Genomic DNA, 27,106 nt, shown 5'->3' with positions numbered 1-27,106 from the left:
CGAAGGGGCGGGGCCATGGCGGCGGAGGCGGCGGAGCGGCACCTGGGGCTGCTGCGGGAGGAGCGGGAGGCCGAGCTCGCCGAGAGCAGGTACCGGCGGGCCGGGGGCGGGACAGCTTGCTGGCTTGTCCCTATAGAGCCTGCGGTCACCTGTAGCGGCCCTGGGGTGCCGGTCCTGGCGGGGCCTGCTCTCACCTGTGGGAAACCCTGATGGGCCCTCCCCTGGGGCCTGCTGTCACCTATGGGGACACCCCGCTGACACCCCTGTAGGGCCTGCCCTCACCTGTGGGAAACCCTGACAGACATACCTCTAAGGACTTGCTGTCACCTATGAGAAAACCTGCTGACTCACTCCTATAGGAGCTCCTGTCACCTGTGGGAGACCTGCTGTCGCCTATAGCAACTGCTGCTGTACTCACTCCTGGATAACAAGCAGCTCCCAATAGGAAAGCCACCCTGTAGGACCCGCTCCAGTCTATGGGAAGCCCTGCTGGACTCACCCCTGTAGGCCCAGCTCACTCTTGTAGGAATCCCTCTTAGACTCACCCTTTAGGGCGTGCTGTCACTTGTAGGATCCAGGCTCACGTCAGCAACGCCTTGGGGCTCCCCTTCTCCTCCCCCAGGCCCTGGGGGTGCTGGGACCCCCAGCTCTGCCCTCCTGCCCCGGGGCTCGAGCTGAGACCAAATCCCAGCTGCCTCGCATAGATTCACAGTGCCAGGGAGGGCAGGGGTATCACCAGCTCCTCACGGGTTGTGTGGGGCCATGTCGGGGCACAGGCACCCACACTTCTGGTGCTGGTAAGGCCTGGCCTTACCCAGCCCCAAGGACGGAGGGTGCCAGGAGACAGGATGAGGCCATCCCACGCTGCCTGAGGTTCCCTGACACTTCAGCTCCCTACAGACCAACCTACAGGAAACAAGACAAAGTGGGGGATTAAGGAGAATAAACCAGGGGGGATTTTCTTTTTTGTTTTATAGAATCATGGAATGTTTTGGTTCAAAGGGACCTTTAAAAGCCATCTCATCCAACTCCCTGCCATGAGCAGGGACACCTTCCGCTAGATCAGGTTGCTCAGAGCCCCATCCAACCTGACCTGGAATGTTTCCAGGGCTGAGGCATCTCTCACCTCTCTAGGCAACCTGGGCCAGTGTCGTCTCACCACCTTCAGCATAAAACATTTCTTCCTTGTATCTAGATTGAATCCTCCCCCCTTTTAGTTTAAAGCCGTTACGCTTCATCCTATCGCTACATCCTCTGATCCAGAGTCCCTCCCCAGCTCTCCTGGAGCCCCCTTAGGGACTGGAAGGGGCTCTGAGGTCTCCCCGGAGCCTTCTCTTCTCCAGGCTGAACCCCCCCAACTCTCCCAGCCTGTCCTCCCAGCAGAGGGGCTCCAGCCCTCTGATTGTCTTCATGGCCTCCTCTGGCCGTGCTCCCACAGGTACATGTCTCTCCTGTGCTGAGGGCTCCAGAAAATAAAGACACCCCTCCAAGTGATACTGCGGAGCAAACACAGCTGCTGTGGCAGACTTTGGCCCCAAAGGACAGCAGTCTACAAAGCTACTGCCTGCATTTTGTGCCGTAGTCACTTCCAGCCTGCAAATCTGTGCTGGACACCCGCTCCACTTCCCTGTGCAGCCGTGTGTGTTGTGGTTGTTGGAGGTCAGCGCAACTTCACATAAAAAGTGGCAAATCTTCCATTTTAGTGCTTATGTGTGATAGGAGAAAATTCAGGCCATTCTCTCCTGGGCTGTGGGCCCTGGGTGCCATGGTTTAACCCTAGCCAGCAACTAGGACCACACAGCCCTTTACACCCCCCGCCCAGTGGGACAGGGGAGGAGAATCAAAAAAAGGAAACCTCGTGGGATGAAATAAGGACAGTTTAATAGAACAGCAATGGAAGAGAAGATAAGAATAATGATAAAAGAATAAATACCCAGACAGGAGAGAGGAGAACACACGTAAACAGATGTTACCTCTTCTCCAGGCTCTGCAAGCATCGCCCCGTTTCCCAAAGTAAGTCTGTGGAAGTCAATCTAGTTACATCACTACAAAGTGATCACATAAGCCAACACTTCAACAAGCTGATGTCTCTTTTGCCATTATCCTTCCCCTTCTTTTCCATCGCTCCCTTTTTCTGTTTTGTCTTTTGAAGCTTTGAATCTCAGCTTCAGCCCAGCAAATGGTTTTCATGCCTGTGTGTTTCCAGGGCATGGCAGGAAAGCATCTCCCTGAAGGAGCTGCAGCGCAGAGGCGTCTGCTTGTTAAAACTCCAAGCTGCCAACCAGAGAACCGGCCTCTATGGACGGCTGCTCGTCACGTTTCACCCCAGAAAATATGATTCAGACGCCGAGCTGCCCTATAACAGTTTCGGGCCTGGTAAGTGGTATTCCTGTTGGTACAAAGTACGTAAAGTAAGAGATGACCAATGTCTTCTTTCTAATGTCTGTCTAATGTGATATTTGTAAAGACTGAGCAACTGATGCAAAAAAGGAAGGGAGAAAATGTTATGGCTATAGGATGAATCTTAAGAAAAACAGTCTCTTTTCCCCTCGGCTTGTTATGGACATGTATGTTGCACCAGGAAATAGTGCCAGTGATTAAAGTGCTGGCTTACCTCCTGAATGAATACAAACAAAGCCCTGGTCTCTTGTCTTAAAGGATTTAATGGCATTATTTGTACAAGCCAAAGTGTTCATGCTTATGTCTTGTGGTAGGTAAGGAGCTTTTGTCACTTATGCTTTAATTGTAAAATGGAAAGTGGATTTTCCTTTTCCTTCCTGAGTTGCCATGTTTCCGGCCCTTCCCTATACTGTTATTTTTGGCAAGGAAGAGGAAGAAGTGAAGTATATACCATTACTAGTTGACACACCTGGATTTCTGTTGGAAATAAAGGTACTAGAGAAATAGAGGCTTACCAGTACACCAGTCAGTGCCCTTTTCACTTGTGTTTCACCCTCTGCTATCACTTTCATGAAAACATGATCAGGAGTATCAGAGCTGAGCTGTTGCCGGGGTCTGAGGAAGGCAAGGAGGCTGTCTGCCATGCTGTAACCAGCTGTGCAGGCTTGGCCCTCGGAAGAACTTGGGTTTGACTGTGAAGTAGTTCCAATTGAGTCTGCAGTATGCCCTCTATTTTCTCCCTGTAGAGACCCTTCTCTTTTCCTTAAGCAATGAGGGTATTTATGGCTTTGCACTCTCCAAAACTGGTCCACAAGAGAGAAGCTAGCTGCACCAAATAATTGCCTTGGTTTAGTTTGCTAGATCACTGAGTTTGCTAAGCAGGTATATCACGGGGAACCAGACTGTTTCTGACCCTGGTCACACCATGGCACTATTTCAAAGTGTGTTCAAGTTCAGTTTGTTGATGCATTCTTTGTCACCCAGGCCCCCGAGCTGCTCACCTTTGAAATAGATGACTCATTGCAGACTGGGGTCCCAGCCTTGGGGTCCCAGCCTTGAGAGCATCTGCCAGTGCTCTTCAAAGAGAAATAACGTTGCTGCAGCAGTAAATTATTCCTGGCATGCAAGCATTTTAACGTAAGAGCTGATGGACCTTACAGAGCAGAGCTTCCCATAGTCTGTAAATATGAAATTTAATCCTCAATGAATGGGAGCCCCAGCTAAGTTACAAACTTAGTCAACCATCCTTGTTCAAGTTCAGAGAAATCAGGTTTTCCCAAAGTCTGTGTGAAAGCACATTGGCTTTCTGAGCAGCTCTGGCTGTGGGGAGCACTGCTGGTCTCCACCCCAAGACCTGTGGCATGTGGAGGTCTGAAGATAGCCGGATAGTTGCTGTCTAGCATCTTCTCGCTGCTAATTGTCCTTTTGCTCCCTCTTGCTGTGTGCTGGCTGGCTGGCAGCTGAGAGGGATATTCTCCTTCATTACGGGCTTGACACAAATTCTGACCTTGGCAGGAAGCAAGCTGTGGTTGGTGTAGGTGGTCCCGCTGTCCGCATTGGACCACGCTTGGTTACTGATCTGCCCAAAAGAGCTTCTTTTCAACATGTTTGCCCCACTTCACGCTGTCTCTTCAAACTTGTCTTTGCAGGGGACATTGTGGGCCTTTACGATTCAGCTGGCCAGGCTGATCCGCTCTCCACTGGCATTGTAACACGGGTCACCTCCAAAGCAGTGACTGTGGCCTTTGAGGAGTCTCGAGATGGCATGCTGAGCTTGGACCGAGAGAGCTCTTACCGCCTGCTGAAATTAGCCAACGATGTCACCTACAACAGGCTGAAAAAGTAAGTGCTGTGGGGTTGCAGTTCACCTACAGTCACTCTGCTCAGGAGTGCAAAAGTCAATTGAAAATTGCCAAGTTTATTCTAGAAAAGCTTTTGAGGCAGATCTTGTGTTACTTCACTTGGTTTCTCTCCTTTCCTGTCTTATTCCTCTTACTCCTGTAGCAGCTCCACTTAGGGGAGGTATCCACCTTTTGGAAGTGCCTTTCTTTTTCTGCTCGCTACTGGGGGAACCCATACCAAGATAACTCAATTGGGTATGTTATGCTACAGTGTCACAACAGCCTAAATTTATCTACCTGCTGGCTGGTATGGTCCTGCTCTTCCCTCTTCCTCTCCCACCCCTCATCCCACACTCAGTTACATATTTTTGTCCCGTGTTGTATCGCCTCTTGTACTCACTGGATTCTGTGTAGAGCCTTTTCCGTTCTGGCAGGACAAGGGAATAGCTCTTTGCTGAATTAATGTGCTGAAAAGGCTCAGCACAGGGTCTGACTGTATCAAACTGGAGTAGGAGTAGAAAGTGGAAGTCTCACCAGCATAAGGGATGCGTGTGTGTGAGCGTTGGGGGATGCAGCAATTAGATAGGATTAGGCTGTTGTGGAGTTAACGTTTTTCAGCTTGGGAAGAGTTGAATCTGTGCCCAAGGTCTTCTGTCCCCGGCCCCAAGGTGCACAGGGATCTCTGAAGGAGTTCCTGCTGTGCGTGTAACCTGGCTATTTTCTTCTTTGACAGAGCTTTAAATGCACTAAAGCAGTATCACGCTGGTCCAGCCTCTGATCTCATCGACGTCCTCTTCTTCTCTTCTGATCCGAGTGCATTCAGTGAAACAAGTAAGGATGTTTCTTTATAAGATTTTATGCCAGACTGACGGCAGGTGCTGAATTGATCTTTCTAGAGACATTTTCTGCACCTTAGGGTCAGAGCCCCTGGACCTCCCCAGCCAAGCACCCGCACCGAGACAGCTACTGGGTTTACTCTGCTTTGGTATGTGAAGCTGAGTTAGGCAGTGGAGAGCTGTTTTGGATGGACTGGTGACAGCAGCGATGTTGCTGCTTTTACGCTGGTTTTAAGCAAAGGTATAGAAAGTTATTGTGAGGAAAGTTGGGGGAAGCACTCCCTCTCCAGAGCAATCAGCGAAGCCTGAAGTTCCCTACCCACAGGATAAGGGCTGTGTGCTCTGTCCCTGCCCAGTTAGGAGGACGCTCACCTCTTCTGTTGTCACATCCTACAGAGGCAGAGAGCCAGAGCACTAAGTGATGACTGTGCAAGCATTTCCCACCCTGTGCTGCCATTACTCCTCTTCCAGTCCTCCAAGTCCCGTCTCTGGGGCTGCCCAGTAGTCTCTCAGTTCAAGACCCATTCTTTGAAATTGCCCAAGGGGACACAAATAACTCTGGTCTTTGTGAAGGTTTTATCCACACCAAATATGCAGCTTGCTTTGCTCCAGGAAGGACCTGAGTATTGAATGTGAGTAATAAGTGGTATAGCAACTGGCAGCATTGAACACTTACTTTTCATACTGGTTTATGGGTCACTGGAGACACTTTGCTCTTGTAAAGACACTTGTCATCACTGGAGGAGAGACTATTCAGCTAGCTCTGGCTCACCTCTCAGAGCGTTCCAAGTAAAGCTGAACTCTGGCATAAAACAGGCAGGATTTGTGATGGGGGAATTTGTTTGCACACATTCGTGAGTCTGAAATTCAGTTTAGTTTATGAGGCATTTCTTATTTGCTTCCTGCCCCAATCCCATCCATAAACTTCAAAGATCAGAAACTGCCAGCACTGCTTCTATATTGAAAATCCAATAACTCTGCCTTCATGGGAATTAAGTGATTGTGGAACTACTGCAGTTTGAAACAGCATGGGAACAGTTGTATTTTTATTTTTACAGCCTTCTGATTGTCGTGTTGGAGATGCGCAGGCTGCTTTGGTTTCATCAAATACTTCAAACTTCACAACCTGGTTTTACCAACAGCTGTCCAAAAATTGCATATAAGTAGAATCCCATTTTACTCAGATCTTTTTTGATGTGAGTCTTTGGAAAAGTGAAAGATGAAATTACACAGCTTGCCCTTTCAGAGAAACCATTGGGAAACCAGAGCCTCTGATCAGCACAGTATCCGAGTGCTCGGCAACTGCTAATGAATATTATCCCTTGCCAGAAGGGAAATATCATCTGGGCCGCAAAAATCAGGGAACAAAGGCAGAGGGTGGACTAAGCTGCCTAGCAGGATCAGGCTGGCGGTCTGTCTAAGCCATACAGAGAGCTCAGATCTCTCCCCTCGCCACTCAGCAGCCTGCACGGGGTGACGCCATCCATCCCCGCCTGCTTCCGTGCTGGCCAGGGCTCTGCTCTGTTTCCCCACCACCACAGCTCCTTGCGCTCTGTGCTTGCTGCTGCAGCTTTTCTTACTTGGATTTCTGTATTTGGTTGTCCAGAGTGGTTCGCCTCTTCCACATACCCACTCCCGTTGCCCTGCAGTACACCTTCAGGCTGGGCTTCTCTTACTGTATACCGAGGATGAAGAATTAATGTTAGTGTGAGTCATATCTCCGTAGTTCTAAGCATTGAACTTAGTGTGAGTGAAACCTTTTAGCCTTTTGGCTACCTAGGGATCTTGGTGTACTGAGATTTTTAATATTAGATAAAAGAATTAAATTTTAATGAACTAACTTTCTTAGCAGCTTCAACTCTGCTTTTTCCCTAGTGGTAGCAGAACTGCCTCTCTAAGGAAGAAAAATTCCTTTTCACCAAATTGCTCAGCTATGCCAAACTAAGCACAGAGATGAATTTTACATCTCCCCAGCACTGAGAATATTGATTGATCGAAACTTTCATCCACATTAGCCAGACAGAGGAGATGCAATACGAGAAGGCAGCGTATAACCTGAGAACAGCAGAATGCTCTGGCAGGGTGGAAAGGCCTTCCATTTACCTTCTCAATTTGTAGCTCCTTTCTCCCTAACCAGAAAGATGTTATACTAGCCAGGAATTAAATAATAATGACTTTAACTTTAAATAGGTCCCACAAGGTGGCTTGAACGGTCAGCCTCCGCTGAGTTGAAAGGGAGGGCACTCAGTAGCTGGCTGGATAAATCTTCTCTTACACTTATACGATGGCACGTGCGGTTCCCCAGGTGTCCTGTACATCTTAGAACACAGGAATGTGTCTCTGCAAATAGTATAGAAACTCACAGATGTGGGGACTGTCTGCAAAAGGCAGCAAGTGTTTCCCAGCTGCATGGTCTGAGACGGAAGGATAGAAAAACCTCACAGCATTTCAGGCTGCTTCTCTTCCGTGGCACAGTATCTTCTTTCGTGACCAAGCATCTTTTAGTCTGGTTTCTTAGGGAGGTGCTTTCCTGTATCTGTCTCATCCCATCCATTATCTGATTTCAAACAAACCCGTCAGGAGTCTCAGAGTTTTGTACATCTCATAAAGCTGGCTGTCTAGACACACATCTATATTAACACCATTCCAGGATGCAATATAAGCTCCACTTCGATCAGAGGCCCATAAAGCCAGGGGGAGGAGTGAGACCATATAAACACCTGGCCAGAGGAACAGCTAGCACTGACACTTGTGCAGGAAAAGAGGAAGGCCCAGAGTAGATGAGATCCATACCTAGAGGGGGAGCATTTGTCCCTGTCTTCTGTACGAATGGCAGGGAAGAGCCAAATTACAAGGGGATCGAGAAGTAGAAGGGCCAGTGTAAATCATAAGCACCCAGCTCCATGCCTGGGTATTCCAGAGTGTTCTCCCAAGGGCAGAATAGGCTCCAGCAAGTGATATGTGCAGCAGCAGAATCCTAAATCTAATTTTTTAAGCGTGGGGAAAAAAATCAGATGCCTCATTTTTCAAGCGTGGGAGTCTCGGGGCTTTTAGGTGGGTTTTGATACCACTGAGCATTTTCATAAAGCCTGTAGGGACTTTAGCTATCAAATCGGTTAGAAACTGGTCAGCAGGTTCAAGCTTTCCAGGGGTGTGAACTGGAAGGGCAACAGACAGACAGCAGGTCTGCGCAAGCTTCACATCCTCAAGAGTGTGTGCTGTAGGTACCCAGGCTGCAGAGTTGAAACACAGAACACTCACCAGTACCACCGAAAGACACGAGATGTGGTGGTTCTTCCCAGCAGCAAAGCTGGTGGAGGCCGAATGCCACTCTCTGCACCGTTGGTGCTTTCTGCTGGTGGCTCTTTCCCAACATTGAGCCTTGGAACCTGGAGGGAAAAGGGGAAAGCGTCTGATTACTTTTTATTTTCCAAGAGGTTGGTTATACAGGGTCTCTTTAGTGCATACCCGAATAGACTTAAGTTAGCCTTGTGGCCTAACAAGTAAATAGCTTTTAGTTGCCTTTTTTTTTTTTTTTTTTTTTTTTCTGTGCTGCATTGTGATCTTCTCCTGACTGGATCGCAGCTGCCTGTGTTATCTTGGGAGAGCAGGCTGCCAAATGCCATGCCTGGAGGATCTATATTAAAGCCTGTCATCCTGTGAGGGTGCCTAAATCCAGTAGCTGACCGATTAGGTTGACGAGCAGTCTGACAAAGCCAATGGAAACATGGTTTTGAAGTAGTTAGCAGCTGCTGGTGTCTGACCAGCACATGATATTGGCTTACTGAAAAAAAAACAGCAGTATGCACAGGAGGGAAATAATGACAAAAACAATTTAGTGCCCTTTTACCCGACTCCTGATGACCGGCAGAGTTGCTGCTGCTACGCTAATTTGCACACAGCTGTTTCCCACGGTGTCAGGAAAATCCTGCTCACGAGTGGGGAGTGAATCCCTCCCTGTACTAATGGGTACAGGTATGACTCCCACTGGAAAACTGTCCTGGAGCACATTTTTTTGGGAGTGGGCTTATGTAAGATGGTTGTCAGTAAGGGGGGAAAAAAATGCCTGGCTTTTGACCCCAAGAAGCCTGGAGTTAGTTTGTACCAGCCTTCTCACCCCACGGACTTTACAGGGCAGAGGAAATCTCACAGCTAGTGGGTTCTCGCACCGTTGCTACTGCAAGGCGCTCGGGCTGCCCCTCTGGGACTAGCCAGGAGTATGTTGGGGCTCAGGGTTGAGCAGGGCCAGGCCTGATAAATGTTTTGGGATCGGAACCATGCGGGACAGTCAGGGGCTCCAGGTCTGATTCAGAAAGCTGGTGGCTCCCCGTGGGCTGGTGAGCGGCAGGGCCACGCTGGGGGCTCTCTCCTGCACAAAGGGCATAGCTGAAACGCTACTGGAGATCAGGAAAAACGTCAGTGCAGCCTGACAAGCCCACAGCCCTTGCAGGGCCAGTGTGGCCACAAGTATTGTATTCGCTGAAGTCATGCACTGAATCTGTGCTTTTTGCCTCTCCTCCTGAGCTGCTGGGATTGTGTGTGGGTTGAGGCGTTACCTATAGCACTGCACATCAAAGCCTAAGTCCTTTGAAAGGACTTAAAAATGCAACTCAAAAATATCCTTGGCAGAACACAAAACCACTAGACAGGCTCCAGGAAGAATAACCTATGGAGCAGTCGAAAGCAGCATATGAAGGCATTACCAGCGAGTAGATGGGATCTGCAGCTGAGAATGGGACTGGTCCCCACCACAAAGCATTTCCAACCCTCACTTTGCTGCCTCCAGAAATGCAGCCAAGTAGAATAAGCTTTTGAAAAGGCAAACTCTGAACTGAACAGGATTTCTGCTCTTGTCAGACTCTCTGGGAAGCAAAATTCAGAAGCCCGGTCATAAGAAATTCTCTGCTTGGCTCTCTTCCACTTTAACCTCCACTCATGGCCCGGAAATCCCGGAGAAGAAACCCTTCCCTGCTCACAGCATGCACGCAGGGGCCCCTGCCCTGTACATTGAGGGGGATGTATAGAGAGGCTTCGCTTGCCAGCAGAGGCCAGCATTGCTCTGCTTGCCAGATGGACGCGGTCCCTTTTCTTTCAGAAATAAGGTTATGCCTTATTGTAGGCATAGTGCTGTGCAGATGACTCATAGCTACCAGCTCTCTCCTGTCGCCCTGGGCTAGAAGAAGCGAGGGAGCATTCGTCTCTGTGCCCAGACACTGGCTGGCTCATGTGGAGCGCAAAAGGCGTGGCGTATATCTACTTATGCCGATTGCTGTAAAAAGACATTTGAAGAGAGTAAGAAGGAAGAAAAAAGCCTAGTTAAAAGGTAGGAGTGTCCCCAGTAACAGCTGACCCAGCGGGCAGAGCACTGGGGAAGCACCAGGGGCTTCTAGCAAAACTTCCTCGGCTTCTTGGCACAAGTCGAGTGCATATGACAAGTCACTTCCAAAATCTTAAACGCTCCTTGTCCCTCTGCCGTGCAATACCTCTTCTTTTCACAGGGGCCATGAAGAGGCCCTTCAGATCTATGGGGAAAACTAAGCAGTCCAGACAACACAGCGGCCAAATAGTTTGTAGGGAGAGCAGGGAAAGTTCCTTGTTTCAGGCTTAATTACCCACCTGGATTTTGTCCAACAGTCTTTGGCTGAAGTTAAGTTGTACTGTTGAGGAGCTGGTCCGGTTTTCTCTTGGTGCCTGTACACACTGATGGTGTGGAATATACTTTGGAAGGTACATTGAGAGGTGAGAGGCGTCCAGCTCTGGAGAACGTGAGCTTTTCCTCCCAGGAGGGACTGTTCCCACCTGTATTTGGTGGGAAAAAAAAAAAAAAAAAAACACCTTTCCTGGACTTGAATATCACCCTCCAACCCACTTCTTCACCTGGACTGCTGGTACTGTGCAGAAAAGTGTCGCAGTTCCTGGAAATGTTGTTGGAGGACCGACTTTGATGGCCAAAACGAATTTATTTTTTTTTTAATTCAATGCTACACTCCTAAATCAAGTTGCACACCAGGGGCTGAATGACCTGACCACCAGCGAGACCCATCCCTGCCAGGCCCAGGGATGCAGATTTACGTTTGCGTCGGGGGGCTGAGATGGACAGCCTCGGGCAGAGCAGGAGGCAGCAACGCAGAGTTGATGCCACAGGGCTAGAGCTGGATAATGGGCGTCTTCTGGGAGCATCTGTGCAAATCCTAAACTGATCGCTTACAAGGAGCTCTTGGGCCAGCCCTGCTGGAGTGGACGAACTGCATTTCTTCAGGTGAGCTTACTTAGAGCCCAGGTAATAGAGAGAGAAGAGTTTAGAGGAGCCACAGCATCCCTTAAAAGGCTCTGCCCTCCTCCTCACCACTAATGTGCCCAGCCCAGAAGAGAGGCACATCTCCCAGCCTGCCCACACAGCAGCTTTTGGCAGCGTGTGATTAAAAGGGAAGAGGGTGTGCATGCGTGAGGAGAAGCCTGTTTCTGATCTCATTCCTCGAGCAAGGAAATATCAATGACTCCTACGTCCCGGCTGTTCCTCATTGTGGGAAATGCCTCTCAGCCTTTAAGCTATCCTTTCTTTTTCCCTAGGCCCTTGGGATGCTGCCTGGTCTTCTCTTAGTCATGAGCACACGAACTCAAAAATTGTGTGTGAAGCAAGATGCAGATTAACAGGAAAAAGTACCGCTCATCCTGTTTCTCTCCTCCTCGCCAAGCATCCTTTTAACAACTGTTATTTGTTTAAGCTGTACACCTCATTTAGTTGTGCTGCTCCGAAAGTCGGCGCCAGAGGTTACGGGGGAGTTACACACAAGTTAACCTGCCTAAAACCAGAAGAAACTTTCATGCTTCTAATCGAGCCCTTAATGCAGAGGTAGCGATAAAACACATGATGCCCAGCAGGGAACGATGCCCGGAGATTTGTCTTACATAAGCTTTTGTGGGAACATTATTTTCAGTAAACCTCAGTGTAATGAGTCATCATCCCTGCTGTAATTAACTTCTATAATGAACAAGGAGATTAGCAGCAGGATTATGGGGGATGAGAATAAATATGGGTTTAAATAAGATAAATCTGGGAGGTAAAAAGCAGCTTGTGAGAATTCAGTCTTCTGCAGTGAAACCAATTCTCTTGTAATGCAATTTGCATATTCTTTTCTCTTTTTTCCTTTCTGATCGTTAAAGCCCAAACTAATTTTAGTTTTCAGCATTTATATTGCCAGTTTGTATCTTTTTCCTGCCTTCTTTTTCAGTCGTTGTTGAACAATACAGGACTGCTCTTTTCTGCTGCTTTTTCAGTAGTGCTGTGTTGAGTTTGTTAACTGGAACAGGAGCAATTTGTTTGCAAGATCAACTACTTCCCTCTTTTTATTGAAGGCTTACTAAATACGCTGGCTCACCCTTAAAGTAAACCCGGAGCAGCCTCCACACCCAGGAGATCCTACAGGTTTGATATTATAGCAAGGAAATGCCTCTTTAAACACTGAAAAGTTCCAGTAGAGACTAGTTGTGTTCACAGCTGAATGCTTGCTCCTTCGGAAAAATAGGAGAGTGGGAGATGGAAGGGGAAGGACACAGATGGAGGATGGGCAGCCTGTTCGTTTTGAAGCATAACTAGCCTTACTTTTACCAGCCTGGGCTCTTTTAGCCACCTGGGTGGTACACAGTGTACCTTCCTCCCCGAGAACGCTATTCTCATTATCAAATTGATCCCAGCCAGCTACTGAGAGCTTCTTATTTGTATTCCTGGATTTGTGCTGCTCAGCAAGCACCCAAGTTAGGGCTGAGGTCCAAGTGAATCTTCTGCTCTCTCCTCAGAGCCTCTAAAGCTTTACAATGACTCGCTGGACGCATCGCAGAGGGAAGCTGTCTCCTTCTCACTGGCCCAGAGGGAGCTCGCCATCGTCCATGGACCACCTGGCACAGGGAAGACCACAACACTGGTAGAGATCATCTTGCAAGCTGTACAGCGAGGCCTGAAAGTGAGTACCGGTGGCAGGACTGTAGTGACAGTGATCACCTTGGTTTATTTTGGAAACTCATTGGGCTCCATGGCAGCTGGAGCAGATGCAGCAATAGCTGTGTTACGCTGCAGAGCCTGGCTTGGTTTGCAAGGACCAGGGAGTTTCCCCTATCACCTGAAATTAGGTACAAAGAGGGGCTTCAAAGCTCAGGTTTGCTATTTATTGAAGACCCTGCGCTCGTGCTTCAAAGCAAGGTGACAATTGCCTTTGGTGTCTGGAGGCTGTGGAGATGTCAGTGATTTATTCTCCATAGATACTGGTCTCCCTCTCTCTGCCGAGTGTCCTTCTGCTCGGACACTGTTGCTGCAGCGTTTTGCTGTCCTTGGCAGTAACAAGCACTCGCTTTCTCCCCTTGCAGGTCCTGTGTTGTGCCCCTTCCAACGTTGCTGTGGATAACCTGGTGGAAAGGCTGGCTGGCTACAAAGCCCGCATCCTGCGGCTTGGGCACCCCGCTCGCCTGCTGGAGCCCATCCAACAGCATTCCCTGGATGCAGTCCTGGCCCGTGGCGACAATGCCCAGATAGTGGCGGATATCAGGAAGGACATCGACCAAGCCTTTGTACGTGTCCCTGCAGCGTGCCCCGCGGGGGTTACCTGAATGCCAGCTCTCTAGATTCCCAGTGCCCGATCTGCTAGCCAGGCCAGCTACTTTGTCTCTAGAACTAAAGAACAACTCTGCCACTTCTTGGTTGTCCTTAGAAGGCAGTCGCTACAGCCAGGTGCTCTGGGTTGCCCCAAAAATCAGTGGCTAGAGGCAAGGCACAGTGACTAGTTCTGGTGCAAGCCGTGGGCAGCACGCAGCCAGCCTGCACCCCGGTTGAACCTGGTACTTGTGGGTTTGGGCACCGCGAGCCCACAGCAATGCTCCCGGTCTGGATCTCATCGCATACAGGCAGGGGTAGAATATTGGTGGGCATGAGCCTCTCTTTGTGGTCAGTCAACAGTAAAAAGGCCACTTCAGGGGAGAGGAAAGAAAAAAAAAAAATAGTGTAGTGCTGGGGACTGACAGTGACAGTTGGAGATGTGTGTGGCCCGGATTAATCCCATTTACTCTGATTGGGAAACATTTAACCTGGCCTTGGAGGAAAGGAACTGGGGGGCCAGCCTGGCAATTTTAGAAATGGGGAAGACTTTCAACCTGAAAAGGTGTCTCAGAGAGCCTCTCTACTGGGGGCTGCCTGAGCCTCCTCCGTCCCCTGCCACCAGTGCCCATCTTCATCTGCTGTAGAAAGAGCTGAGGGCAAAACTCCTATCCGAATTCCTCATTGAGGTGGCAAAATCCTAGTCATTGCTGCTGCATGGGGAGATGCTGCAGTGCCCTGCTCTCCAGATTATCTGTCTAGCATTGTTCATGCAATCCTCTTCACCAGAGAGCGAGAGAAACAGTCACATCATTAATTCACTTCCTAACGAGATGTCTGGCTGTCCTGACACTCCCTCCCACTCTCAACCACCTCAAGTGGAAAGCAGACTACACTTTAAAAATGCATCCTTAATTTCTTCTTTCACAACCTAATTTTCCTAAACTTAATTTACAAAGTCGCTCTTTTACTTGAGATGATAGGCTTTGATACTAATTAGATTTTCCCCCTCTCCCCCCTTCTGGCAGCAGCGTTGCCCAGCAGCCATTTGGCAGATGTGGCCAGCTCCAGAGAGATCCTGTCTCGGTCAGAGATGCAGGAGGGCATCTTCATACCCCTGCATGTGTTGTGGCATAGTTGGCCCTCCTCTTCAGGAGGGCACTGCACCTTCCCTTTATTAAATGCTGCAGACCAAGCATGGCTTTCACCTCCACGAACATTAACCTGCAGCCACCGCCATGGCAGCAGCTTCAGCTTTCCCAAATGTGGTTATGCGTCATCCAGCGGTTCTGCTGCTGAGCACTGGGGGAAGTCACTTGGCAGATGACTTGTTCTTGCACATAGTGTAAGGGAAGGAGAGGGCATCCGAGGGCTGGGTAAAGTTGTACTTGTGGCCGAGAGGCACGTTCACAAAGGGTGTACTTATCTGCCGGGATGGAGACCTGGTTGTAGTCACAGCTCTACACTGAGTCTTTTTCCTTCTTAGTTTATTTTGCATCTTTCTCACTAGCGATTAACTCTCCCTTTCTTCTTCTTGGGAGTTACTTTGAAGGGTGGGAGGAGGTTTTTTTCCACTACTGATTTCCACAGTAGAAGAGGAATTAGGGAGAAAGCAAAGCCTTCAGCATTATGTTCTCCATCTGCTTCCTCCCTAGAGGAAGGGGTACCTGTGGATGGGAGACAGGGACTGGCCACCAAGGCTTGTTCCGCCCTGAAACACCAAGCCAAAACCCAAGAGCTAACGTGTGGCTGCAATTCAGCTGGCACAGCGATGCTCTAAGCTGCCCATGATCAGATCTTTCACAGAAGAGGCACCTGACTCATTAGCATCACTCTCTGTCTCTGGGCTGCAGAGAACCCACCTCTCAGGTCCTGGCCCATCTTTCCCTCATCCTGCCTCAGTTTCTCCCTTGCAGTGTCCCCTACTTGCCCCGTAATCATTTCTTCCTTTGCCCCCTCCACATTTTGACTCTTCTCACTCCTTTCCTTCACCACTACCCCCACCCACAGGAGTAATATAATCATAGAATTGTCTAGGTTGGAAGAGCATTGAGTCCAATCATCAACCTAACACTGCCAAAACCACCACTAAATCACATCCCTTGGCACCACACCTGCTGTCTTTCAAATTCCTCCAAAACCCATGCTCTCTTTGCACATTTTCTACCCCTTTGCATCTCCTTCTCTCACCTGTTCAAGCTTTCCAGGACATGAGCTTCTGGATACTCTGCACCAACAAGGGTGCAGTCCCCGGTACCTGAGCAAGGAAGGCAGCACAGGTCCAGTGGTATCGAGCAGGGTCAGCCAGCAGTCCAGGTCACCAGAAAGGTCCAGAGCAACAAGACACGGCTCAGGAAGGCAGCCAGGCTCAGGACACAAACCAAACAGCTCAAGGAAAGGGCAAGGTCTGGCCTTAAATGCAGCTCCCAGAACCACGAGTGTGTGGGTGGGGGCCCAAACGAGGCAGGTGGGGATAATGGGAGCCTGCTGGCACCCACGGAGCCCTAACGAGGAGGGGGTGGGATCCAGGCTCGCAGCGTGCCACGTGCTATCCTTGGGGCTGGCTAAGAGCGCTCTGGGACCTCGGGACGGAGCTCCCCGCTCCCGCAGCTGCTTTCAGAGCTGAGAGTCAGTCGGATGTTTGGATCTTAATGTCACCAGCCAACATCAGAGAAGAGTTGCTGTTGTTAATTTACTAACTAGATCTTTTTTTTGCAGAACAGACATTAAACTTGGCCCTACTGGCTCCATCAGGTTTGCTCTCTAGTCTCGCTCTGTTTCTAGCAGAGAGGCAGTCGATGCTAATCTGCTTTGTCCCTTCAGCTCAGGGAACATCAGGACTGGTGCCCACCCTGTCCTTTTAGATCAAGCTAAGGAAAAGGTGCCTGTGAGATCGCGGTGTCTGCATATCTGTCTGTGATCCCTCCCCTGGATCTTCTGAGCCCGTCAGCCAATTTTGACTACACTTGACAGACATGTAGAGGTTTCACAGGTATTAAATACCTACAAGTTTAACCAAAACAGGTGGCTGAGCAGAGGAGCAAGACACATGATTGCCTTTCCTTGGGAAAAGGCTGCACTATGAACTGAGCCGTGTTAGACGCTGGAGGATCCAGCCACACAGAGGATGATTACAGGAACCATCAGCTCTTATTGGTTTGGCTGCTTAGAAAAGCTTCTGTCTACGGTCTTTTCAGCTTTCTCAAGTCGTCAGCCTTACTTCTGAGGAAATAATCCAAATTTCCATCTGAGAATGCGGGTAGCTTTCTCAAGGTGACTTGCAGGGAACAACTGCTTAGCCGCTGTCTCGTAGCGTCTGTAGCTGGGGAAGCACTAGCAACCAGTGGCGATGATTTGATGTGTTAGATGTATTTAATAGGCGTTGCTAAAAAAAGCTATCAGCCTGTCTAGGTATTGCTGTGAATCATTACAGCAGCTCAGAGATGCCTTTTTAAAAACGCAAAGCTGCTGCTTTGGCTGGACATGGTGCAGACAGCTTGGGGAGCCCTCTTGCTTCAGGGTCACTTGGGGGCAGAGGGTCCCTGCTTCCCCTGAGCAGCAGAGCAGAACGAGATAGGAAGTCCTGGTTCCTCAGCCAGCAAAGGCACAGGACCCTTCTTCCCATTAAGCCTAATCACCATCATACGTTACTCCCTGCTTTGTGCCCAGATGCTTTGACTGGTGCATAGACCGAAGCATCTGACCTCCCTGCTGATCTCTGGGGCATTGGGAAAGTACAGGGCAGAGCAGGAAGGGCTGAACAGAGGGTTTAAGGACAGTGAGTTACTCTTCAACACTTCATGCTCACAATTCAATACTACCCAAACGTGCAGGCAGAGGAGTTTAAGCACGGAGCGACTAAGTCTGAGAAACCGCTGCCTGGCCCCTGAGTGCTGGTGTTAGTCCTGATGCTCCCGGGTGGTCTGATGGGCAGCGATAGTCTCATTTTGCTGCTTTGTGCTCAGAGCCTGGGGTTGTATCGATACAGTTCGTCTGTGGCACAGACAGAAATACTCTGTATGCTTCAAGCAGCACTGGATGGAGAAGGAAGGGGCTTTCTGGCGGGCAGAGGGAAGAGGAACCAAGGTTTTGTGGGGGTGATTAGATGAGCCCGTGTATCACGGTGGACGTAGAAAAGCCATGCTCTACCTGGGTTCTTTGGTTATCTGAGAAGCTGAACATATCCTGAGGGCTAGAAACAGTTTGTTCTATCTTGATTTTTCTATTTTATAGGCAAAAAGCAAAAAGGCTCAAGACAAGGGAGAGCGGAGCCACTTTCTCAGTGAGATTAAGGCACTGAGAAAGGAGCTGAAAGAACGAGAAGAAACCGCCATGGCTGCAGCCCTTACCCATGCCAGTGTTGTCCTTGCTACGAATACAGGTGCGAGATCTTCTTTTTCTTTGCAGTATTTTCCTCACTTGCCAGGACTCACGTGAACCATGTGTCCCGCAACGCGGCATCCTGCCAGGACAGGGGGGAGAGACTTGCTGCTCCAAGCCCCTGGGAGCTCACTCTCAAACTCCTCCCCGGTGGGATTCTCCCTGCTTACGCTCTGGCATGTGATGGTGGTGTTTAGCAAAGCACAGGGGTTTAGAGGGGCCTTTGGTGTGAGCCAGCATGGCCCATCTTCGTTAGTTCTGCGTAGGAGCTGAGCTTTCAGTGAGTAAACAAGGGCTATTGGAGGTGTGCAATCTGCTTATTGATTTCATAAGTCACATGGAACTGCTTTCCTGCTTGGATAGTTTCCATGACTGATGGAATACAGCGCATGTTTCCATAGCCTGCTCTCAGTCTGCATGGATTTGGGTAGGTCTGTAAGTCACCCAAGTGGTGGAAATGACATGGGATTCAGGGAACGGTTCCCAGCACGCGTCAGGCAGCACATCTACGCACATCTGCATCTACAAGTAGGAAAATAACACCCTTGCGATCGAAGGGGAACATAAGTGCTTAAAGTTTAACATGTGCAAAAGTGCTTTTCTAGATCAGATGTATATACTCCAGGGCCCACTTGCAGTTTTCAGATTTGGTTGCTCAGGGATTATTTGCGGAAGTGAAACATCAATAATTTTAGGCCACAAAAAAGAATCTCATGAGGCATTCACAAGTTACTAGTGTGAAGGTTAAAGGAAAGATAAATCCTTCCAGTGCATTATTTGCTGGGAGTTGGCTTCTCACCTCTTTTAACTTTGCCTGGAAAAACAGGAGGTTTCCTTTTTTCATTAAAACTGGTATTTTTTGCTGACTGTTGTGTTGGTCAGATGGGATTTTCTCCTGGGGCTTGCTAGCCAGTGTGGAGGTCTGGGCAGTTCTGCTTCAGCAAAAGGTGGTGGACAAACAAGGGGGTTGGATTTTGTGTTTTTCTCAGTTAAACGATCTTACTATTTGTCTGAAACCGCATAGTTTGATGGGAATTCTTATTTATGCCAGCCAGAGTGCTCTGTTGCTAGGGTCAGCAGAGAGAGAATTTAATCATGGCAACACACAGGGACACCGGTGACCTTTAGTTAATGGGAGTTCGATAAACTCAAGTTGAGCTGCAAGGGAAGAAAACCATCTGCACAGCTGCATGCCACATTGCTACAGACTTTTAGATAGAGAGAACCTTTCTGCTTATTTCTTTTCCTTTCACCTTCAGCATGGCAAAATTGCAAAAGTCAAGTTCAGACTGTATGCCCGTTGTTACCAGAGTAGATTCATATAGGCTGCAAAAAATATTTTTCAAGGAAAACACAGTGTCTCAGTTGACAAACTAACATCTGAGCTGCTGCAAAGCTGCAGGGGCAGCGGGATGTACCGTGGCAAAGCGAAATCGCCCCTAATCAGAGCTGCTTTCACTGCAATAGCCCAGAAGCTTTTGAGAAAGCATTTCTGTGAACACTATGAATAAAAATCTCCTTGTCTGGCATACTGGCTTCTTAATCCTCCTCTCTTCCTTTTGCATGCCTTTTTCTTGCCAATTGCAGTGATATTTTTGATGCTTCTGAAATTCATAGTTCGGATCAATGTGTGGATCAATATCGGTTCATGTCTGGCTTATGGTAGGACCTGTGTGAGCGTTATTTGGCTGACGTTACAAATGGACGTCTGATGTAAAAAAATAGCCCTTGCCATGGTTGTCTGATTACAGTCTCCTGTGCTTTCCCTTCTCCTACTGCCGTGAGGAGGGACAGCGGCAGAGCGGGGGTCAGCAGGGCAGAGGAGTCAGGGTCTCAACTGATCTCTCCCTCTTGGGGCGTCCCTCGGTGCATCAGGCACAGCGAATCTCCCGCCCGTCATCCTTTCAGTTTGGGTCGGTGAGAAGTTTTCCTTGTGTTTGAGGGCAGAAGGAAAGTGGGTGTTCATTAGTGCTTTTGCTCTGCTCCCGCTCTGGGTGAAGCGTTGGAGCATATTGTTCCGTTTGTCATCTTGGTTTCACTGTGGTTTTCAAAGGTACTTGGAAGCTTTTGAGCCCAGATGCCAGGGGAAAAAGGACAAACAGAAATTGGCAAAAACGATTCTGACATATACATATAAATGTATGTGGTTTTGGCACAGACTATAGACCTGTATTTCTAAATCTCTGCAAAGAAGCAGTCACAATTAAAATGTGCGTGGTTTGTTTTATAACCAGGTTATTGCTCTTCTGTGCTTCCCTGCTAAGCCGTGCACCTTCTCCTTTAATCAGGTGCCTCCTCGGACGGCCCGCTGAAGCTGCTTCCGGAAAATCACTTCGATGTGGTGGTGATAGACGAGTGCGCTCAGGCGCTGGAAGCCAGCTGCTGGATACCGCTGCTGAAGGCTCCGAAGTGCATCCTCGCTGGGGATCACAAACAGCTTCCCCCCACCATCATCTCTCACAAGTAAGCGGCGGTTCGCGGTCGTGGGTCCTCCTGCTATTTATGCGGCCAAATGCTTCCGAATGCCTCACGTGTCAAGGCGTTTCATTAATGTGGATAATTTATTGGTATCCCCCGTGAGCTGGGTTTGGTCACCCTGCCAGAATTACGTCAGACCTGTTTTACCGATAGCCGCTGCTTAAAGTTTAATGCAGGTCCATCCGAGCAGGCTTTCTTATCGCAGGGGGACATGACAGTTGGTCGGTTTACCTGCTGCTGACCGAGCCACAAAACAGCAAAGTGTGAGGAGTCAGCGTGGCGCTGGAGAGTCGCCTTTTGTGCTGATGAGTGCCTGCTGCGCAGCGGCTCCAGGGCTTGCCAGGGTTCGGAGTTTGCAGACAGGGAGAGCAATCTGGCAGGCAGCCTTTGGCCCCGCTCTGGAGTTGCTGGGAATTCTCAGAGGCGTGCGCTCCTTCCCGGGGAGGATCTCATCCGTCCGCACCTTGGATCAAGTTTTGTAGGAGCAACCTTAGGGGGGTTGCCTTGGGAGAGCTGCTAAAGCAAACCAGATCCCGGCCTTTCGCAGCGGCAGTGCCTGCTCACACAGCGACAGGGGGCTGTCTGCCTTCGAAACGCCGCTGCGCTCATTCTGCGAAGGTCCTTTGAGCTGCATCAGGGGCACAATCCAGTCGCCAGATTCCCAGCCTTCTCCGAGATTGCCTTTAGCCCTTGTCCCACATTTACTTAGGAGTTGTGTGCCCACAGCGGAGGGGGTCCTCTGCAGAAAAAGCAGGGCAGATGGGGAGGTTGAGTGCAATGAAGCAGGAAGAATGAGCAGAAACTCACGCTGACCCGTGTTTCAGGGAGATCTGTTACACTGGGAACGCCAGAGGTAGCTCTGCAGCATCAGGGAGACAGCTCTGCTCAAAAAAAAAAAAAAAAAGCCTTTGCAATGACGTGGGGTCCTTCCAGCCCCTGCCACAGCCCCTGTGCAAGGGACAGGGACTGCTGAGACCAACAGAAAGAGCGTGAAATCAGAGCCTGCTGTCCTGGCTGGTTCTGCTGGGGGACTGGCGGTTGCTTTCGGTGCGCTTGCCCGCATCCTTCCATCACTCACCTGAAACGTGCCCTGGCTCCAAAGCATTCAACGTGTTGAGCCTGCCTTGTTTGCTTTGGTTTTGCTCTTTGGTGAGAAGGAGTGCTTACGCTATGTGCTACTATTGAATTACTCAAAATTGGGTATATTTTAACAGATGTTCTTCCTGAGGGACGTATCTTCAGCAGAGATACTTTTCCGATTCTGCTTGCCTAGCAGCACTGTGCTTGAATTCTTCCTTTTCTCTCTGTTATGCAAAGTAATTTTCAGACTGGTTAGAAAAGTAATTCAAAAAACCGTTTAAAACAATCACACCAGCCATTCAAGCTAGTAAAATGGTAAGCCAGGTGAAGGTAAACAAAAGAGACAAATTCTGTTTTCACTGACCAGTATTTATATATAAACATTTTAAATGTTTATTTTTAAGAAAGATGATCTGTTTTCCTACATGAGGTTTCCCTGTGCCTGGCAAGAAGGGTGGCCTGGTTTACCTCCTCTTTGCTGACTGCAGGCTCTGTAGAGTAAATTCAGGCTTATGCTCAGTTAATCCACGTCTTGTCTTCCCTTTATTAAATTCTGCTTCTGTGGCTCCACATTTATTTATTTAACATATCGATGTGGGAGTTGGCCCACCGAGATGCTGCAACGCGTTATCACACACACCACAGTGATTATGAAACCTCACAATGCCTGCAACATGCTCATTCCGAACAATTAGTTTGTGGGAAAAAAAAAAAATATGTGGCTGGTGTAAATTGCCTGTGCTTCGAGGGGGATACTCCAAATAGCACTGGGGATCCTGCGGGTAGTTTAAAATACAAATATGCGCGTGTTTATCTAGCTCTAGATCCAGAATTACTGAACTGTTATTGTGCAGAAGCAGAGAAATAAGGCTGACTTCATAAACTTGCTCTCCCGCTTCCCAAAAAATAATGAGCAAGGTACATATCTATAATCTCACTTCAATTTCGAACAAGGGAAATGAGAAATCCAAGGGAGGCAGCGGCTCACAGCAGGTGGCTAAGAGATGGTGCAAATAATGTTTAGGCACTGCATCATCTTCCCATTTTAGCATTGTGAGATGCTGGTTGTTTTGCAGATCTTGGCAGGCGATAAGCGCGCTCCTCCGCTGTCTGGTGGAGGTGTCCAGGCTGGTGAGCTGCGAGAGCTGCCCATAGAGAACCCCCTTCCCTTCTCGTCTCGCTGTTTGCTTACTGTGAGCTTGCAGGCTCTGTCCCTGTGCCTAGCTTTTCCCCGTCTGTAAATGGAGAATAAATCATTTTACCTCCAGGCAGAAGCCTAGTGGTGGCTGGGGAGCTGGAGAGAGGCTGTAACCTGTGCGGAGCCGACTGATGTTCTGAGCCTAGGGTGGGAAGAAGCAGGCAGGGGCGAGCTGGGGGCTAGAGCCTCCCTTCCTTAGCATTAGTAGGGAATTGGTTTAATCTGGAGTCAGATAACAAAACCATTCCCCGTAGAGAAGAGCTGCTGGCCTGATGTGCAAGGTCCTTTTTGGAGTAAGTAGCTGGTTACTAGCTAGAAGAAATTTGCAGTTTGGTCCTTCTATTTTCAGGGTTATCATTCTTTTCTTTAAGTAATGCGTGAGGCTTGTCTTTTCCACCAGAGAAACTGTATCGCAGCTGCGTAACGCCCCCGTCTTTGTGCCGTCCTCGGCCAGCAGGATTCGTCTCGGCTGCCGCTCTGAGCAGTGGTGCTGGTTTGAGATTGTCACCCCTCTCTCAGCTTGTGCCAGTAAGTTGTTCCAAATTATGAATAAACAGAGGAGGAGGCGTTGGATGCCCTTCCTCTACATACACTTCTGGTTGTGGAAGTGCCCTTGTTCATCTCTCAGGCGCAGAGCTTCTGCCGCAGCAGTGCTGATCTACGAGATCGGAAGCTGCAGGCGATGGAAATGCTCAGCAAACAGTCCCCGTGGTCCCAAGCCAGCAGCCGCGTGCTAGTGAGGCCGGCAGGGTTGCCCAGCCCCAGGAACAGAGCCTAGAGGCTCATTTTCCCAAGACTGGCAGATTGAGGGCAAAATGTGATAGAAATACCAACTCTGTGGCTGTGGGTGGACAGGCCTGACGCTCAACTGATCTCAGTTTTGGCCTCTCTTTGAAATGAAGCAGACTTTCTTCAGAAGAGCTCCAGAAACACTACATCACCTGCCCAGGCGCTTTATTCCGCTCCCTCGTGACGGCTGCTGTAGGAGCCTGGTGCCACATTGAGGAGTCAACAGCAAAGAGCTCCTCAGTGGTAGGACCCACCTGCTGCAGATCTCCTGGATCTCCTCCTTGTCCTGCTCGAGGAGTTGGGCTTTTCTGTCCCTCGGTTTTGAGTTCGCTTGACTTTACAGTGCAAAACTGCTACTAGTTTGCATCTCTCCTGTGGTCACAGGTGATCATAAAGTCCTCTTTCTCCGTCAGAAAAAGACTGGTTTGCTCCTTAGATCCTATGGGTATGACTTGGCCCAAGGTGTTTGTCCTTGCTGTTCCCATTGGTTTTCTTTAAAAAGAGCTTGACGGTTTTGTTGTGCTTTTTGCATGTTTTCTTTCCATGTTTTTAAAATCCCAGCTGCACAAAGAACTGGTCTTTGCAAAATTAAGAGAGGGTAGGGGTAGAAGTCAGATCTTCTGGCTCTTCAGCCTTGGCAGGGTTACCATCTGTGCAGGGAGGTCAGTTGTTAGGTCGGCCCCCACCTCTTGTGGGGTAAGCCCTTTTGGACAAGAAACCTTAGGGATGTTTAAACGCTGTGTCACTCTGTGCCCTTCCTGAAGTTCAATAGATTTAAAATAAAACAGAGCAGTGAATCAGTAGTGTTAACAGATTTATATCTCGGCCTGGCTTACCAGTAAATTATGATCTGAAAACTTGCTACATTAAATGAAATTATTGCTCGAGGCATCAGCAGGTCCACGACCCAGGTGCTGGTCAGGCAAGACACCAGTGACCAGAGCTCAGCCTCACAGACAGTTGCTTTTTCGGAAGATAAAGTGCAAAAAGCCAAACTGACTTTAGCTCCCTTGGAAGAATTATGGGCTGTGCTCTCAAATGCTGCCGCTCTCCAGACAAGTCTCTCTGGTGTAGCCTAAAAGGCAAAGCTGCTCCGATGCTGCTGCCTGTCCCAGCTGGTCGTGCAGTTCCCCAAATAACTCTTGAAACCTATTAGCTAACGCGAAGCAAATCCATCAAGGTGTGAAAGTCTGGGAGATGTTCCACTCCGTAACAATGAGTAACAAAGCCAAGACCTGAGTTTGCTCCTGCAATCAGGGGAAAGCCATCACATGAACTCAGCTGGAGAAGCCACAGGAGAAGCCACAAGAGAAGCCACAAGAGAGGGAACCAGAGGAAACCCAGCTTTCTATATTTGTTATTGCAGTACCTTAGTTTAGCGCTGGAAGACTCCAGCTAATACCCCGTTGTGTTAGGCAAGGTGCACAGAACGTGAGATGGTCCCTGTTATGATCTGAATAAACAGCGTGAAGGGGGAAGGAGGATTATTCTCCCCATTTCATCCCGCGTCGTACAGGAAACCTGCGCAAGGACTGAGCAAGATGTCTTGAACCCCAGGCTGGCGTTTGTCTGCGAGCCCATCTTTCCTGCCTTTCCCCTCACTGCTTAAGGCTGGCATCTTGTTAAGTAAAATGATTCTAAATGGGGTATTTTCAAGCTTTGCCCGTTGCTTAGGTGGATGACTGTTGCAAGCCTGAGAATGCAGGGAAACAAGTGGGAAAATAAAGCTTTTTGAGCTATTTATGGCTTTACCTTTCATCTCAGTGGGAGCCCTTAGCAGCGTCCCCACGGGTATTAATTGCAGATGGGTACACTGGTAGGTGTTAGCTGTACACAGAGAAATTAGAGTGGGTGCTCGTCAGGCAGGCACCGATGTGGAGTCTTCCCCTCTAGTCCTAGCTTCTCCCCAGCAGCAGCAGCAAAATTCCCTCTCCTCTTTCCAGATTACTAACGTGTCCCTCATCTCTGCTGGCTCTGTAGAGCAGAGGGCTCCTGGACACACCATTTCGATCTGCAAAGGGTTTAAATAGCACAGCGCAGAGTATTTGTCCTGTCGACAAAACCTGGGATGACACGTTTTATCCTGAGAGAAAGCAAAATTGTCTGATGCTGAAAGAAAAGAGTTCCTTTCTTTCCAGCTCTGTTGTTGTCCAGTGAAACCCCCCAACCAGCTTGTGATGGAGATGTGCAGTGAGGTCCAGCTGGAGCAGCTGACAGCGTTTGGCTCAATGGCCTCCTAATTAAATGCAAAAGCTAACAAATTTTGATCAATTAGAACAACTTATTTTGAGAAATCCAATTCCATTTCAGCTAAAGGCCTTTAAAAATTATTAGCTCTTTTCCTTACAGATCTGAACTCTGGCCTTGTTTTTAATTGCTGCCCAAGCAAAAGCATTTGCTGTATGGAATGCGGCACATAACACAGCTTTCCTCGTTACAGCACTGTCCCCCTGCACGATGCAAATAAAGCAGACGCTGGAGAGCACCGCTTTGCGCCTTTCACAGCCCCTGCAGGCTGCGAGATGCGACACAAAGGCAGATTCCTTTACTTCCATCTTGTTAGGTATCTCCAGAGATCTAATTAAGGCACCAAGTCACCTGCCGGCTCCTCTTTGGTTAATGGAAAACGATAAGCTATTTCCAGGGATGATTCATGCAGAGGACTCAAACCCTTCCGCCTACCTTCCCCTTCTCCTCCATTGATGGCAGCAGACCCGAAGTGGGTGGACTCCTATTTTCGGGGCCTCAGTGAAGGGTCTAAAGTTAGCTGGGATGAATCTGGGCTGACAGAAGGATCGTCTGTTACTACGGTATGCGAAGTCAGCCCTGCTGAAGCGGGAAGCCTCCGTTAAACAGGAACACTGCCACACTCGGTAGGAGCCATACTGCAGGCACCATCAGACAACGGGGCTTCCGCGCAGCGTGTGCTCAGCTCGGGGAGCCAGGCCCTGGCCGGTAGCAGTACCTTCTCGTTATCTGCTTTTTCCTCCGTGGGTTCAGCATTTAGCAGTTACTGTCATCAGCTTTTTTCCACTCGAGGGAGGCTAAGGGATTTTGGGTGGGGAGTCTGAAGTGTGCTCCTCTTTCTTGCATCTTGACACACCTGGGGCGATCTCAGGGCGCAGAGGGCATCCCACGCACACCTGACAGTACGTTCGCCTACATCTTGTCTGTGCTGGATGTGTTTCTTCTGAAAGACCTCCCAGCGATGGCAAACGCCAGCCCCCCCAGTTCCCCTCTCGGCAGCCCGCTCCAAAGGTCACGGACACGGGCTCGAAGCCTCCTGCTGGGTGTTGGCCCGGTCCCAGGGGACACCTCAATGCCAGGATGCTTTCTGCTGTCTGACAGGAACATTTGTTTCCCTTGTTTTCATTTTAGTCCTCATTCCATCCTTTTCTGACATCCTAATTAATTTGTCTCCACGTCAGGGCTTTGATTTATTAATTTGTTTTTACACTTTTCAGATCTCTGCAGATACTCACCAGACCTCTTGCTCACAACTAGTTTCTCTGACAAGCGC

At 49.2% G+C, this 27,106-nt stretch overlaps 1 protein-coding gene across 1 annotated transcript in view; it reads left to right on the top strand.

The window, feature by feature from the left end:
* Nucleotides 1–15: 15 nt before the first annotated feature.
* Nucleotides 16–27,106, top strand: part of IGHMBP2 (immunoglobulin mu DNA binding protein 2) — a gene marked incomplete at its 5' end in the record, with an annotated part of 44,653 nt that continues 17,562 nt past the window's right edge. The window contains 8 exons of the mRNA XM_082485668.1: nucleotides 16–89; nucleotides 2,207–2,376; nucleotides 4,050–4,242; nucleotides 4,975–5,072; nucleotides 12,875–13,038; nucleotides 13,439–13,639; nucleotides 17,895–18,042; nucleotides 20,330–20,504. Coding sequence (XP_082341794.1) covers nucleotides 16–89; nucleotides 2,207–2,376; nucleotides 4,050–4,242; nucleotides 4,975–5,072; nucleotides 12,875–13,038; nucleotides 13,439–13,639; nucleotides 17,895–18,042; nucleotides 20,330–20,504 — 1,223 coding nt within the window. The remainder of the gene's footprint in view (nucleotides 90–2,206; nucleotides 2,377–4,049; nucleotides 4,243–4,974; nucleotides 5,073–12,874; nucleotides 13,039–13,438; nucleotides 13,640–17,894; nucleotides 18,043–20,329; nucleotides 20,505–27,106) is intronic.

This window comes from Vanellus vanellus (assembly GCF_965231255.1).
Source record: "Vanellus vanellus genome assembly, chromosome: 6".
NCBI classification, from domain to species: domain Eukaryota; kingdom Metazoa; phylum Chordata; class Aves; order Charadriiformes; family Charadriidae; genus Vanellus; species Vanellus vanellus.
Note: the sequence above shows the minus strand (reverse complement) of the source record. Positions and strands in the feature narration are given on the sequence as shown.